Source organism: Ochotona princeps, chromosome 4, assembly GCF_030435755.1.
Source record: "Ochotona princeps isolate mOchPri1 chromosome 4, mOchPri1.hap1, whole genome shotgun sequence".
NCBI lineage: Eukaryota > Metazoa > Chordata > Mammalia > Lagomorpha > Ochotonidae > Ochotona > Ochotona princeps.
The window spans coordinates 56127237-56140759 of record NC_080835.1 but is presented as its reverse complement, the minus strand read 5'-3'; the positions used below and the strand labels follow the sequence as shown (position 1 = coordinate 56140759).

Genomic DNA, 13523 nt, shown 5'->3' with positions numbered 1-13523 from the left:
TGGAGCTTCAAACCAGTAAGGACCAGGATAATTAGGTTTGGGAGGAGAAATTGACCAGGGAGCTTAGAATTTATTTCACTCAGAGTAAATCCAGAAAGAAAAACTTCAGAAGTAAGCCTATAATCTCTTTACTTTTTATCTACAAATGCCCAAAATGTTGTGACTGTTTCTACTGATCTTCTTATAAACACAGATAATGATAATAATTAATAATATGATAGATAAGTATTTATTAATCTAAAGATTATGGAGTCCTCTTCTGTAACAGTTTCTAGCAGGATATACCTGATATAGCTAGGTTGTTTCATTGTAAACATATAATGAGTGGTGGCAGACATAGCAGGATACAACTGATGGAGTATAACATTAAAGTATCTGGGCAAAAATGTTAAAAAAAAAATGCTAGTGAGGATGTGAGGGAAAAGGTCTCCTAATCCACTGTTGCTGGGAATGTAAAGTGGCACAACCATTATGGAACAGTAAGGAGATTCCTCAGAAATCTGAAAATATATCTCCCATATGGACCTGATGATCCCATTCCTGGGAATTTACCCAAATGAAATGTAGTCAGCATGTGAAATTTGTACATCCATTTTTATTGTAGTTCGTCTCACAATGGTTAAGATGTGCGATTAACCCAGATATCTATCAACTGGTGACCAGATAAAGAAAATGTGATATAGGATAGGGGCCAGCACCAAGGTATAGTAGGCTAAGCTTCTACGTTATAGTGTTGGCATTCATATGAGTGCCAGTTGGAGTCCCAACTGCTCCATTCCTGATCCAGCTCCATACTTATGGCCTAGGAAAGCAAGTTCTTGGGCCCCTGCACCAAAGTGAGCAACCTAGGAGAAGCTCCTGGCTTCGGATCGACACAGCTGTGGCCATTGCCGCCATTTGGGGAGTGAACCAGTGGATGGAAGATCATTCTTACTGTAACTCTGCCTTTCAAGTAAATATTAAGCCTTTTAAAAATGTTATACACACACACTATGGAATATACTCAGCCATAAAAAAGATAATGAACTCCTTTCTTTTATAGCAAAATGGATGCAATTGGAAGCCATTATGCTTCATGAAATAAACGAGTCACCAAAAGGAAAACATCATGTGTTTTCTTTGATATGCGGTAGTTAATATAGAATACCAAAAAATGTATAGGAATGAAATGCAAATGTTATGATTTAATTGTTTTTACACTTGCGGAACTATGGTGTTTCGACTTTTTAGTTGTTCAGTTTTATGGTCAGTGGTGCATTAAGCCTGTGATATATAGTGCATTAAAATTACAGTTTTGGAAAAATTCAAAAAGAAGGAAAGGTGTAGGAGTTTGGGGAAGGGAGGGTGGAGGAGGGGAATATAATTATCCTCTTAAAATTGTGTATATGAAATTCATGAAATCTGTTCTCTTATATTAATAAACATTAAAAAAATAACTTTCTAAAGAGGGCCCGGTGCAATAGTTAAAGCCTTCGCCTTGAACGTGCTGGGATCCCATATGGGTGCCGGTTCTAATCCCAGCAGCCCCGCTTCCCATTCAGCTCCCTGCCTGTGGCTTGGGAAAGCAGTTGAAGATGACCCAAAGCTTTGGGACCCTGCACCCATGTGGGAGACCTGGAAGAAGCTCCTGGCTTTGGATTGACTCAGCTCCAGTTGTTGCAGCCACTTGGGGAGTGAACCATCGGATGGAAGATATTCCTCTCTGTCTCTCCTCCTCTCTGTATATCTGCCCTTCCAATAAAAATAAAATAAAATCTTAAAAAAAAAACGTTCTAGAGAAAAGCATTTTGAAGCAATGTTTCTGTTTTCTCAAAATGCAAAACAGAAGAAAAAGCTTCCATGAATTGCTACATTTGACATCAGATTTCTCTAAGAGCACATTATTTTTATCCATTTACCCTTTTTAAAAAAATTTATGGGAAAGTCAGAAAAATAGAGGAAGGGGATCAGATAAGAAGATCTTCTGTCCACTGATTCACTCTCTAAGTGACCGCAATCGCTAGAGCTAAGCCAATATGAAGTCAGAAGCCAGGAACTTCTTTTGAGTCTCCCACGCAGATGCAGGATCCCAAGGCTTCAGGTTATTCTTAACTGGTTTCCCAGGCCACAGCAGGGAGCTGGATGGGAAGTGGGGCCTCTGGGACATGAACTGGCACCATAGGGGATCCTGGCACATGCAAGGCAAGGACTTTAGCCACCAGGCCATCATGCCAGGCCCTATTCACTTATCCGTTAAGTCATTCACAGTTTGGTATTGAGTAGGATTAGTGATTCCTGAGCCGATTTGATAATTCAACCTTTGTGTTGTGTTGCGTTTAGCTTACTAATAGATTCTTTTTGGTTTTTTTCTTCCTCCTAATTTGGAGAAAATTGATATGTGCTTTGTTGTTTTTATGTGGTTGTTAAATTTGGTGAGCAATGTTTCATTTACTTTGTCAGATGAGTTAGAAAGAATTATCTTGCTCTCTGGAAGTGCTTGATGAAATATTGTGGATAGTTGTTCCTTCAGTGTTTGGCATCATTTGCCATTGAAGCTGGCAAGGAGTGATTTTGTGAGAAGTTTCATTGTGGATTCATTTTCTTTATATAAAGGACTTAATAAGCAATGAAGTGACCAGAAGGAAATACAGATGCAGAAAAACTATACATTTAAAGGGGAAGATGGAAAGTAACACCTTCTCGATCTCAATGTCCTTTTTCTAGAAAATATACAGTGTTAAAAACAATTGCAATTTCTTAACCATCTTCTGTGATCACCTCATTGTCAATTCAGTTTTAGTTTATACACAACATATAATATACATAAAATAACAGGTTTTACATAACATCATATCATATCTTAAATTAACGCAAACATGTGGTATCTGACCTTTTGGGATTGGCTCATTTCCCTTAGCATTATGGTTTCCAGCTTGGCCCATTTGGCCACAAAGTACTGGTTACTCAATACTATAACTATTAGTTACACAATGAAGTTAATTGTTGCTGAGGGTATGTTGGAGCCGTTAATTGATCGGGTTGATAATCTGATGGTTCTGCCCTCGGACCGGACAGGGTCTCTCCAGGAAGCTGAGGAGCTAGATTGGACTATAAGATGTTGAACTCTATGTTTAGTTTATGCTTGCGAAGAGGGAATCTCAACTGTACTTGATCAGTGGATATGCAACAAGGTGAAACATTCCACATGGGGGGAGGGCAGGGGGAGGGGTGGGGTGATTCCCAGTTCCAACGAAACTGTGTCACATAATACAATGTAATCAATGAATAAAAAAAAAAGAAAAAAAATATACAGTGTTGTGTCAGACTTTATTGCTTTGTTCAACAAATATTTATTTAAAAATTACTGTGTGCCAAATATTCTGCAAGAAAATGATATAATCATAAATAGTACAGTTGTTTTAGATCTTGTGACTTTACAATCTGTTTTGGGAAAAATCACATCAGAAACTCTATAACACATTACGTACTTCTTACTGTTTTGAGTGTATAATGAGGTAAAAAGAAGGAATGAAGGTTTCTACTGGCCATTGTTGAAATCACTTGAGAGATAATAGGTCATGTGAAAACTTAGCTGTACCTAGAGGTGATACTTTTTTTAAATTTTGATTTTGTTTTTATTGGAGAGGTGAGTTTACTGGGAAAAGGAGAGCTGAGTCTTTCGTCTATTGGTCCTAAATGGCTGTGACAACCAGAGCTGAGCTGATCTAAAGCCAGAAGCTAGAGCTTCTTCCAGGTCTCTCATGTGCATTTAAGGACCAAGGATCTGAGTCATCCTCTGTTGCTTTCCCAGGCCATAGATAAGGGAGTTGGGTCCAGAAGTGGAACATCCAGGACTCAAACTGGCACCCATATGGGATGTCAGCACTGCAGACAGAGGATTAACTGGCTGAGCTATTGCACTCACCCTTATAGGTGACATTAAAGCACGCAGCTGGGTTATTTTTCCAGCTATGCTTACAGCAGTTATGAGTACAGAAGGGCGATGATTGAACCCATGCAATACTGAGGATTTGGAAAAATGAGTATATTACAAGGATTAAGTGAGGTCCCTGAGATAGTAAGGACACACATGCAATTCCAGTTCTGATGTAAAGCTAGTGCCTGAAAGTCAGAAGATCTTTTTTGTTTCCCAGGTTGTGATTGTGCTGTCGATTCTGATGTATGTCGGTTTACTGTATGTTTTATTTAAATTCTGGAATGACAAGTGGCTGACAGTTGGGTTATCACTGCAGGTAAGCATGCTCCTGTAGCTCTTAGCACCAACTGTCCAGATGTACCCAGTCTGACTTTTGGCTTTCTCTTCAGATCTTTGCTCCCTACATACACTTGTGCAGTATAACTCTGATGGTTCTCTTTACCTGGCCTGTAGCCTACTGTGTGATCTATTTGGAAACAGAAGGTATGTCATGTGGGAGACAACCTTGTTTTTTCTTTGGCTTGCATACTACACTCAGAAAAAAAAGGCATTTAGTAGCTATCCTCCCATACTTCTTTGACCTTTGTTTAGCTTGTTACTCAGGCATTCTCCTTTGGTTCTCACCACCACATGTGGCCTGTCATGGTATTTCTGTAACTAAACAGGCCTTCTTTAAGAGCAGTTATTCTGGAAAAATTGGATCTTTCTCTATGGTATTATATATTTTCTAACTAGCAGTAGTTGGGGCGGGGGGCGTGCAGAAAAAGAAGCCGTTTTTGTTTAATAGAGCACTGGTATAAGTTACAGTTCTTTCAGTTTTCACTCAAATAGAGTCTCAGCTGTACCGTGTCCAAAGATCCCTGTGTACATCATGTTGAACTCAGAGCAGTCTCCTGTCAGTCCCTGTCATAGCTGGGGATTCACAGAGGCAGACATAATCTGACTTCACCGTTGGTTTCTGCATGCCTTATCCTAATATAATGGGAACAAAAGAGTATCATGTATGTATATTAAACAGCTCTGAAATAGAGTTATTCTCACCACACTTTCTGAGAAATCAATAGGGGCTGCTTTCCTCTAGGCTTCCCATTTTTACCCTTGGTTTAATAGGAGATAGTTGTCAATTAATGGGAGAATGTAGGCAAAATTAAGGCTGGATAGATAGTGGTGCTGGTTTTTGATATTATGTGTTTGCATGTGAAGGGTAAATTTTGATATGTATGTGTCTGTGTGGATGGTAAATTTTAGAATATATTTCTGAATCAATAGTTCAAATAGGGCAATAATAAACTCTTCTTCACATTCTTTTAGTTAGAATAAGAAGATACAGGACAGCATACTACAAGGAAGAAAGCCTCAAGAGATGTAATATATTCACAAGGTTAAGAGGTTAGAGCTGGAGACCTAGATTTTAAAGTCACTAAAGCATAAGTGGTAACTTTAAAATGGATAAATGGATAAAATGCACAGAAGTCTAAAGTAGTAAATGTTGTTTATGCATATTAAGGCACAGGCATGGTATGATAAAGCTTAGGGGTGGTGCAATGCAGGGACAGAGGAGGGAAGAAGGAGGTCATTAATTAATAAGTCAATACTTATAAGCCTTATGGCTTAATATGTCAACATATGCAATATAAGTAAGTCACTGTGACGTAGAAGTTGTAACAACCCTGTGAAGTTAGTGTCAACAATAAGATAACCTCATTTTACAGATGAAATTGAAGACCTAGAGGGGTTAAATCACATCCTTGTGATTATAATTAGGAAATAGCAGAGTCTGACTTTGAACCCAGACTTGTTTCAGTTAATACCCCTCCAACTACTGAACACCCTCTCTTTGGAGGGGTGTGCTAGGGTGATTTTATAGGCTTTCTCAGAACGATCGTGTTATTCCTCCTGAGAGGCTGCTCTACCCTTCCTTTCCCTGCCCTTCCCTTCCCATTCCCTGCTTTTCCTTTCTTTTTATTTCTAATAATCTTGCATAATAATGTCTTCCGGTTGGACAGTTCTGTGTTTTTATATTCAACCCCTTGAGTTTAAGTGAGAATGTGACAGTAATAGCAGTAAAAGAGCCCATAGTCAGTGAAGCCCATATGATGAGATTTACTTTGCTTGTTTGGAATAATTAGTTGTTTGGAATGTTTCGCTATCCCTCTTTGTTTTAATCCCAACCCCCAACTTTGTTTTTCAGCTATACAGGTGGCTATTGCATTGCCTTTTCTTCTTATCCTCATATTTCTTTATTTGATGCCACTGGGTATTCAATCTCCTTGCATTCAGGAAAAGGAGAATTTGGGCCCCAAACCAGTCTTCTTTGCACATAGAGGTGCACCCATGGTAGGTCTGGGCATGATGAATGGGAGTGAGTATAGATATGTACAGGATGTTTGAATGAGAAAGGAAATTCTTAGAGTAACAGGAGCCCCTGGAAGGAAAAGAAGTGTTTCTACAAAAATAAGGAGTTAACTGTAGAATATGGACTTGAACTCAGCATCACATAACTCTTTACTATTCCCAATGACATTATCTTAAGTGAGTGGTTCCAGAATTTGAGCAAACCCTGTTATTTCTTGATTCCGGCCCACTTTAAAAGGAATGCTGGGAAGAGAGACTGTGAAACCTAGGGGCTAACATCTTTGTCTTCCTCAGCATGGACCAGAGAATACCATGATGGCCTTTGAGAAAGCTGTTGAATTTGGGGCTTATGGACTGGAGACTGATGTACAGCTAAGGTAGGAAAACAGAAACTTGGGTAAAGGGAAGGAAAGAATAAAGTCCATGAAAGATGACCACCTTGGAACAGCGTGTGGAGAGGGCAAACCCAGAAGAATTTCATCTGTCTCTCTATACCACTTACATGAACCGTATCTTCCTTATAAACTTCCAGATTCTCAGTTACAGATTCAAAGCAGACACACTGTACAGCCTTCACGGCATAATTTTCATTTCTTTCCACTGCAAGCCATGCTACAACTAACCCTGTGTACTTCCTTAACTGTTTATATAGCTACCATTTCCTGAACAACTACTATATTCCAGGCCTTCTAAATGCCGGAGAAATGCACACAAGTAGGAAATAGTCATGCCTAGGAGGAGTCCCCAGCTAATGAAGGGGACTTTACAAATAACACAAAATAAGTCTCTCAGAGAAGATGAAGTCAGGTGCAGTGTAACCTCAGTGAAGGAAATAGCCACCTCCTAACAAGTTAAAAAAAAAAAACCCTCATGTTTAAAGTTGTATAAAGAAAATATTATGTTGTGAAGTACAGATGGGGGAAAGAATGCATCCCAGGCAATAACAAGCTTATCAGTAACTTATTCATTTATACTTAAATGAGAAATGGCAGGTTTATAGAACATCCTATTTGAATGCCAAAAGTAAAATGCTCTAGGGTTAGGAGACGGCTATGTGAGGAAGAGGCATGGGTGTATGGTTCATTGAGGCTCTACCATGGAGATACATTAATGTATGAGTAGAAAAGAGAATAGGTAGACAGGAGAGAGAAGGAAGAGAAGGAATAAAGGAAGTGATAGATAGATAGATAGATAGATAGATAGATAGATAGATAGATAGATAGATAGATATGCTTTAGACTCATCTGGCAGTCCATGATGAATTTTTAGGGAAATGGGGAGCAGACTGAAAAGACTTGGGTCAGAGCAGACAGGCACAAAAAGACACGTTTTGCTATAGCATCTGCATGTGGTTGAGGAGGCAGAAGTGCTTCATCTCTGTGTTAGTTGTATTAGTGTATGTGATATATGAATGTCCTTTTGCTCTCATTCTGGAAAGCAAATAGAAAAGAAAACGTTCTACTTAATAGAAGTATCTGGTTTGAATCTGAGTTCAAGGCAGGAAAATGAATGAATCAGATCAGGTTAACATGTTGACTGGAGCTCTGTTTCCTGACCCCAGATTGGGATTTTGGACATTGCCCAACAACCACAGTGGAATATTTTGAATTGGGATTGAAACTTTGAATTGTTCTGGTAGAACTCCTGGGTATTTCTGCATGGGAGTGTCTGGGATTCATGGGCATATGCTCATGCACTCCATGTCCTTTTCTGTTGTTTCTGTGACTTGAACTTCCAATTCCTAAATTTCTCTTTGTTTTTGTTAGCTGTGCTTTTGGTGAGACCCTGCTTTCAGGTGTTTTGGGTATATATTCAGAACTGGATATGCCGAATAATATGATAATTTTCTATTTTTAATTACCTGAGGAATAGCCATTATGGAGTAAGGGAATTTTATTTTTTTTGAAGATTTATTTAATTACAAAGTCAGATCTACAGAGAGGAGGAGAGACAGAGAGGAAGATCTCCATCCGATGATTCACTCCCCAAGTGAGCCGCAACGGTCGGTGCTGCGCCAATCCGAAGCTGGGAACCAGGAACCTCTTCCGAGTCTCCCACACGGGTGCAGGGTCCCCAAGCATTGGGCCATCCTCGACTGCTTTCCCAGGCCACAAGCAGGGAGCTGGATGGGAAGTGGAGCTGCCGGGATTAGAACCAACGCCCATATGGGATCCTGGAGTGTTGAAGGCGAGGACTTTAGCCGCTAGGCCACGCCGCGGGGCCCAGGAGTAAGGGAATTTTAAAACCTGCATGTTCAGTCCTAGACAGACTTTTGAATCTTGTACTTGTGAGGCCAGTGAAAACTACCAAAGTGATACACTAGATCATTGCCTTGAAGCATCATTCAGGTAGTAGATTGATTTAAGTGCACCATTTTAATGTTAGTTTTATTTTTTTCCTTCTAATGTTGTTTGTGTTTCCTTTCTGGGCTTTTTGTTAGTGTTTGTAAACTTTTCTTAAGTAGCAATTTTTAATATACTTTTTCATTTAATTTTTGCATAATTGCTCTAGAAATGACTAAATACAAGGGGACTTCATAGAAAATGCACATGATCTCTTAATTACATTTCTCCATGAATTTTCTTGAAGACCTCATGTGCACACACATCCACACAAATTTTTCATAGCCTAACAATGTGAATATTTTACCAATGCAAGATGAATGTAAAAATCTAAACATTTTCAGATAATTTCACCTTATTCATCTCAAAATATATTGAGACACATATCAGAAATGTTGAAATTTTTGCTTTTAAGGATCAGTTTTTAAAATTTAAGAAAATTTTGGGTACTCTTGGCTGAGAGTACCCAAGCTAGGTCAGACTCAATGCTTGGGGCCCTGGCCACAGCCACTGCTGCCATGTGGTGAGTGAGTCCTGGGCTTGCCTGGGCCCAAGAGGTGTCTCCCTTTGTGATGGATATACTGTGAGGGGATCTCTTGGGAGCAAAGGCACGTTTTGCTGCCACTGTCATGCGGCGGGAGGAAGCTAAGGGAGTTTGACCTTGGGGCCTGGGTGAAGAGAGTGTCCAGCAGCATGGCAACTGCTGGGAGTACCCAAGCCAGGTCAGACTCAATGCTTGAGGCCCTTGGCCACAGGCACTGCTGTCATGCACTGAGTGAGTCCTGGGTTTTGGGCGGCCAGTGCGCCAGTTGGTGACAGGTTCTGCCTGCTGACTGCCTATCGGCAAACTCTGGGGTCTTGGGGGTGTGGAATTGCTGCCTAGGTATGTCCATGAATGAGGCCACTGTGCGTATTGGTGAGGAATCAATCCTGAGGGAATCCCAATGACAGGGTCACTTGACTTGCAGCTAAGTGAGGGGACTGAGACCTGGTGGTTTGGAGGGGAGAAACCAGACAGTCTGTATGGGTCAGATTGATACAGCAGCCTACATGCAAGTCCTGTATAGAACTTATCACCAAACAGTACTGACCACTACATGCCAGTCCATGTGAAATTAGGGCTGGGGGCCTGTCTAGCAGGGCTAGATCCTAGTACCTGACAGAATGTCATAACGGGATGGGTCACATTAGGCAGGGCCATGACACTAAACAGCACAGGAGAGAACCAGGTCTGGGGGTAGATTCTGTGGGGGATGTGAGGGCTCAACTCTGTGGAAATGTAAGTCCTGCGGGTTGGTTCAAGAGTTGGGGTGGTGATGGGCTGAGCTACATGTGACCATGGAACCCACCATCATTCACAGGTAAAGGGACCAAAAACAGTCTGAGCAGGTTCAGGCTGCAGCATCTGCATGTGCATCCTAAAACAGGGTGTGGGGCGAGCCAGGCTGCAGTGCTCACCAGCTTATACAAGGCTAAAATGGAAGGACAGATTATGCAGGGCAAGGGGCCAACAACTGCTGGCATCTATGAGATCTGGGTCTGGGAGTGGGCCAAGTAGGGGAGCTTGGGAAACTACCCTAGTGGGTCATAACTCTCGTTGATGATCACATGATCCAGGCATGGGGGTCAGGCAAGCTGGGCAAAGTAGCTCCAACCGTTGGCTTATGTGTGGGTTGGCTATGAAAGGGGGTGGATGGGGCAAAGCCGAGCAAACCTTAGCTCAACAGCAAGAACAGAAATCAGGCTGGAGCACAGGTTATGCTGAGCTAGACTGTTAGACCTACTGGTTTGCATGAGCCAGAGATGGGAATAGACTGAGCAGGGTAAGGTTCCATCTCCTGCTAGCGAGAATCAGCACAGGGGCAGACTGGATGAGGCCAGACTACAGCATCTAAGGCAAAGCCCAGCACAGGTGAGGGGCTATGTCAAGCTAGATCAGAGCAACCTCTGAAACGTGCACGATCTATGGCTGGGAACAGGCCTGGTTGGGGAGCTAAGCTGACACCCTGGCTGAATTGGGGTTCCCACTGGTGAGTGTGGGGGCCATAGTGGGAGCTGCATTCTGGTCTGGATATGGCTGCAGGGTCCCTCGGCACAAGTGTGCACTGGAGCTGGGTGCACTAAACTGGGCTAGACTCCAGCACCAACTGGTGCTCTGGAGGACCAGGGTAGGTGTAGGCCAGGCTAGGCTAGGTCTCTGCTTCTACTGAGCCATGTGTGAGCTGTGTCTGGGTAAGAAGCAGAATGGGTTGAAGACCAGTCAGCAAAGGCCACTGTTCCTGCCAGGACAGGAGCTGGACTAAGTAGGGCTGGCCCGTGGACCCACCGGTATGCGCAAGATCTGACATGGAGAGCTTCGGCAACTCCTCTGGCAGATCACAGTCCCTGCAGGTGAGTTCAAGAACATGATAGGGAGCAGTCCAGACCAGGCTAGGGAATGGCACCCACTGGCATACATTTGGCACAGGTCAGGGGCAGGCAGGCTGAACCAGTTCATTTCACCCACTGGCGGATCCAAGCACCAGGACAGACTTTGGGTTGGGCCGGGTTCAGTCGCAACACATTCCAGTACCTGTATTACGGCAGGGACTGGTTGCTGGTTGGGCTGGCTGGGGTGGCTAGGCTGTAATCCCCACCAGCCTGAGCTGGGATGGAGGGGACCAGGCTGAGCCAGGCTACAGCACCCACGGGCAAATGCCAAAGGAAGGTGGACCATGCCAGACTGGGCCACAGCACCCAACCAGCACTTGTGAGAACCTGGGGGTAGAGGGCAAAGTTGGTAGGGGGAATGTTGAGGGCTTCCCTGTTGGACCACCACTCCCACTGGAGAGCGTGAGTTGGGGTGAGAGCAGACCAGATCAGGCAGGGCTACAACACCTGTGGACCTCATATGAGCTAGATAAAGAAAAACCAGACTGGGCTAACTGATCCTACAGGTGCAAGCATAAATTAGAGTGGGTAATGGTTGGCTGCAGCATCTGCTGGTAGATGCTGGCACGGGGGGCTACTTCTGTCAAGTTAAATTACAGAACCACCCGGAAGTGCATGATCCAGGAGTGGGCCCAGGACCGAAATAGTTATCCCTCTTGGGTTATCACTGCCACTGGAGAGCATGAAAACTAGGACTGGGGCAGACCTGGCTGGATAGAAAGGACCTACCAGCATGTATGTGGACTGGGTAGTGGGTCTGGTTGGGTTGAACTAGGCTTCAATGCCCATTGATATGTATGGGAGCTGAATGAGATGTGGAACAGATTGGACCAGTCTGGTCTACATACTGGCAAGCACGGGAACCAGGGCGGGGGCAGGACTTGTGGAAGTTATTGTGGGTCATTCTGACTAGGCTGCAGCTCCCACTGGTTTGTGTTAGGGCCGAGTGTGTGGTATGCAGGATCAGGCTGGACTGTAATACCCATTGGTTTGTGCAGAAGACAGAGCTGGAAACAGAACTGACCCAGCAATTGCAACCACCAGCATATGCATAAGCTGACTGGGGTGATGGACTGTGCCAGACCCTATACTGACATGCACACACAAGAATCTGGTCTGGGTTCTCCTCAGATGAAGTTTCTTTGAGGATCCCTCCAACTGAACTGTTGATCTCAGAACCCCAACCATGAAGCGAAGTACAGGTTTAATGGTCTGCCATGGAATGCAAGTGCCAAAGCTGAGCCGTCTCAGAGGCTCACACAGAGCAGTGGACAGCATATCCAGGTGCACATGGAGGATATGGTAGTCCATCGAAACTTGCAGAGGACACGTGGTACCATAAGAGAGGACAGAGGACAGAACAAATCGATCAAATACCCCAGTCATGTGTTTTCACTGAAAATCTGGGCAAATGGAGATTCTAAGGTGGATTATGTCAGGCAGTGGATTCTGGAGAGATTGGCAGAAATTCAGAACTGTTGAACTATCAAAACCACTTGAGCAGTGCTCTCTGAGCATGCCTCATGTCAGGGACCCTGGGATGGTTGGGAGGCTTGGTGGGGCTTCTCCCTTTATCTCCCCTCTTACCCAGATATAGAAAAAAGAGAATGTGGAAACAATGGTTTTATCCACTTTCCTGTAGCCCTTGACCCTTTGTGCCCTAATAAACTATGTAAAGTTTATCAAAATAAATAATTAAAGAGCAAAAAATGATAAAATTTATTTCTGATGGAAAAAGTTTACTTTTATAGTATTTTTCTGAAGAATTTCCATTTAGTTCTCTATTTTTTCATTGAGATTCTTTTTAAAATTTTGTTGAATTTCTTAGACTAATTTTTTTGTTTTAAATTATACTTTTTTGTAGGTATAGGGCTTCCTCCCAAACCTCCCTTTTCTCCTCCTTTTCTCCCCCAACCACTTCCCTCTGTATTTTACAGTGGTACAGTCCTGTATCTACAGTCACAGTTCCAACATTCTGTTATTTACTGTGCATTATGGCATTGCTGTTATACGCAATGGTAGGGAATCTAGTATCTTGTTGTCGAGGAATATTGAACAGTTTCATTGGGGTCTTTATTTTATTCATGAATAGAGGTATTTACTACAGCACTTCTTTGTGTCCTCATAGTCTAGGCTCCATTATATTTTCTATTTTTGAGAGTGTGTGTGTATAGTTGTTGGTGTGCGTAACTTTTTCTCTTGTATTTTGCCTGAGTTTGGCTTATATCAGAGAGAACGTATGGTATTTTTCCTTTTGAGACTGCCTTATTTTCCTAAGCTTCATGGCCTTCAGTTAAGACCACTTGGTTGCAAATGGCAAATTTTCATTCTTTTCATTCAAGTTCAATGGTTGTGTAGTATTCCAGAGTATATGTACTATAGTTTCTTTATTATTCCTCTTTTGACAGATATCTGGGTTGTTTTCATGTCTTTGCCATTGTGGATTTGCTGCTAGAAATGCAGGGATGCAGTTTGTTTTC

The 13523-nt window shown here is 42.5% G+C and overlaps 1 protein-coding gene across 1 annotated transcript in view; it reads left to right on the top strand.

Moving 5' to 3' along the window:
* Positions 1-13523, top strand: part of LOC101526742 (glycerophosphodiester phosphodiesterase domain-containing protein 4-like) — a 65231-nt gene that overhangs the window by 13768 nt on the left and 37940 nt on the right. Inside the window, exons 5-9 of the mRNA XM_012928304.2 lie at positions 4134-4232; positions 4306-4399; positions 5228-5305; positions 6108-6253; positions 6566-6648. Of these exons, the coding sequence (XP_012783758.2) occupies positions 4134-4232; positions 4306-4399; positions 5228-5305; positions 6108-6253; positions 6566-6648 (500 nt within the window). The remainder of the gene's footprint in view (positions 1-4133; positions 4233-4305; positions 4400-5227; positions 5306-6107; positions 6254-6565; positions 6649-13523) is intronic.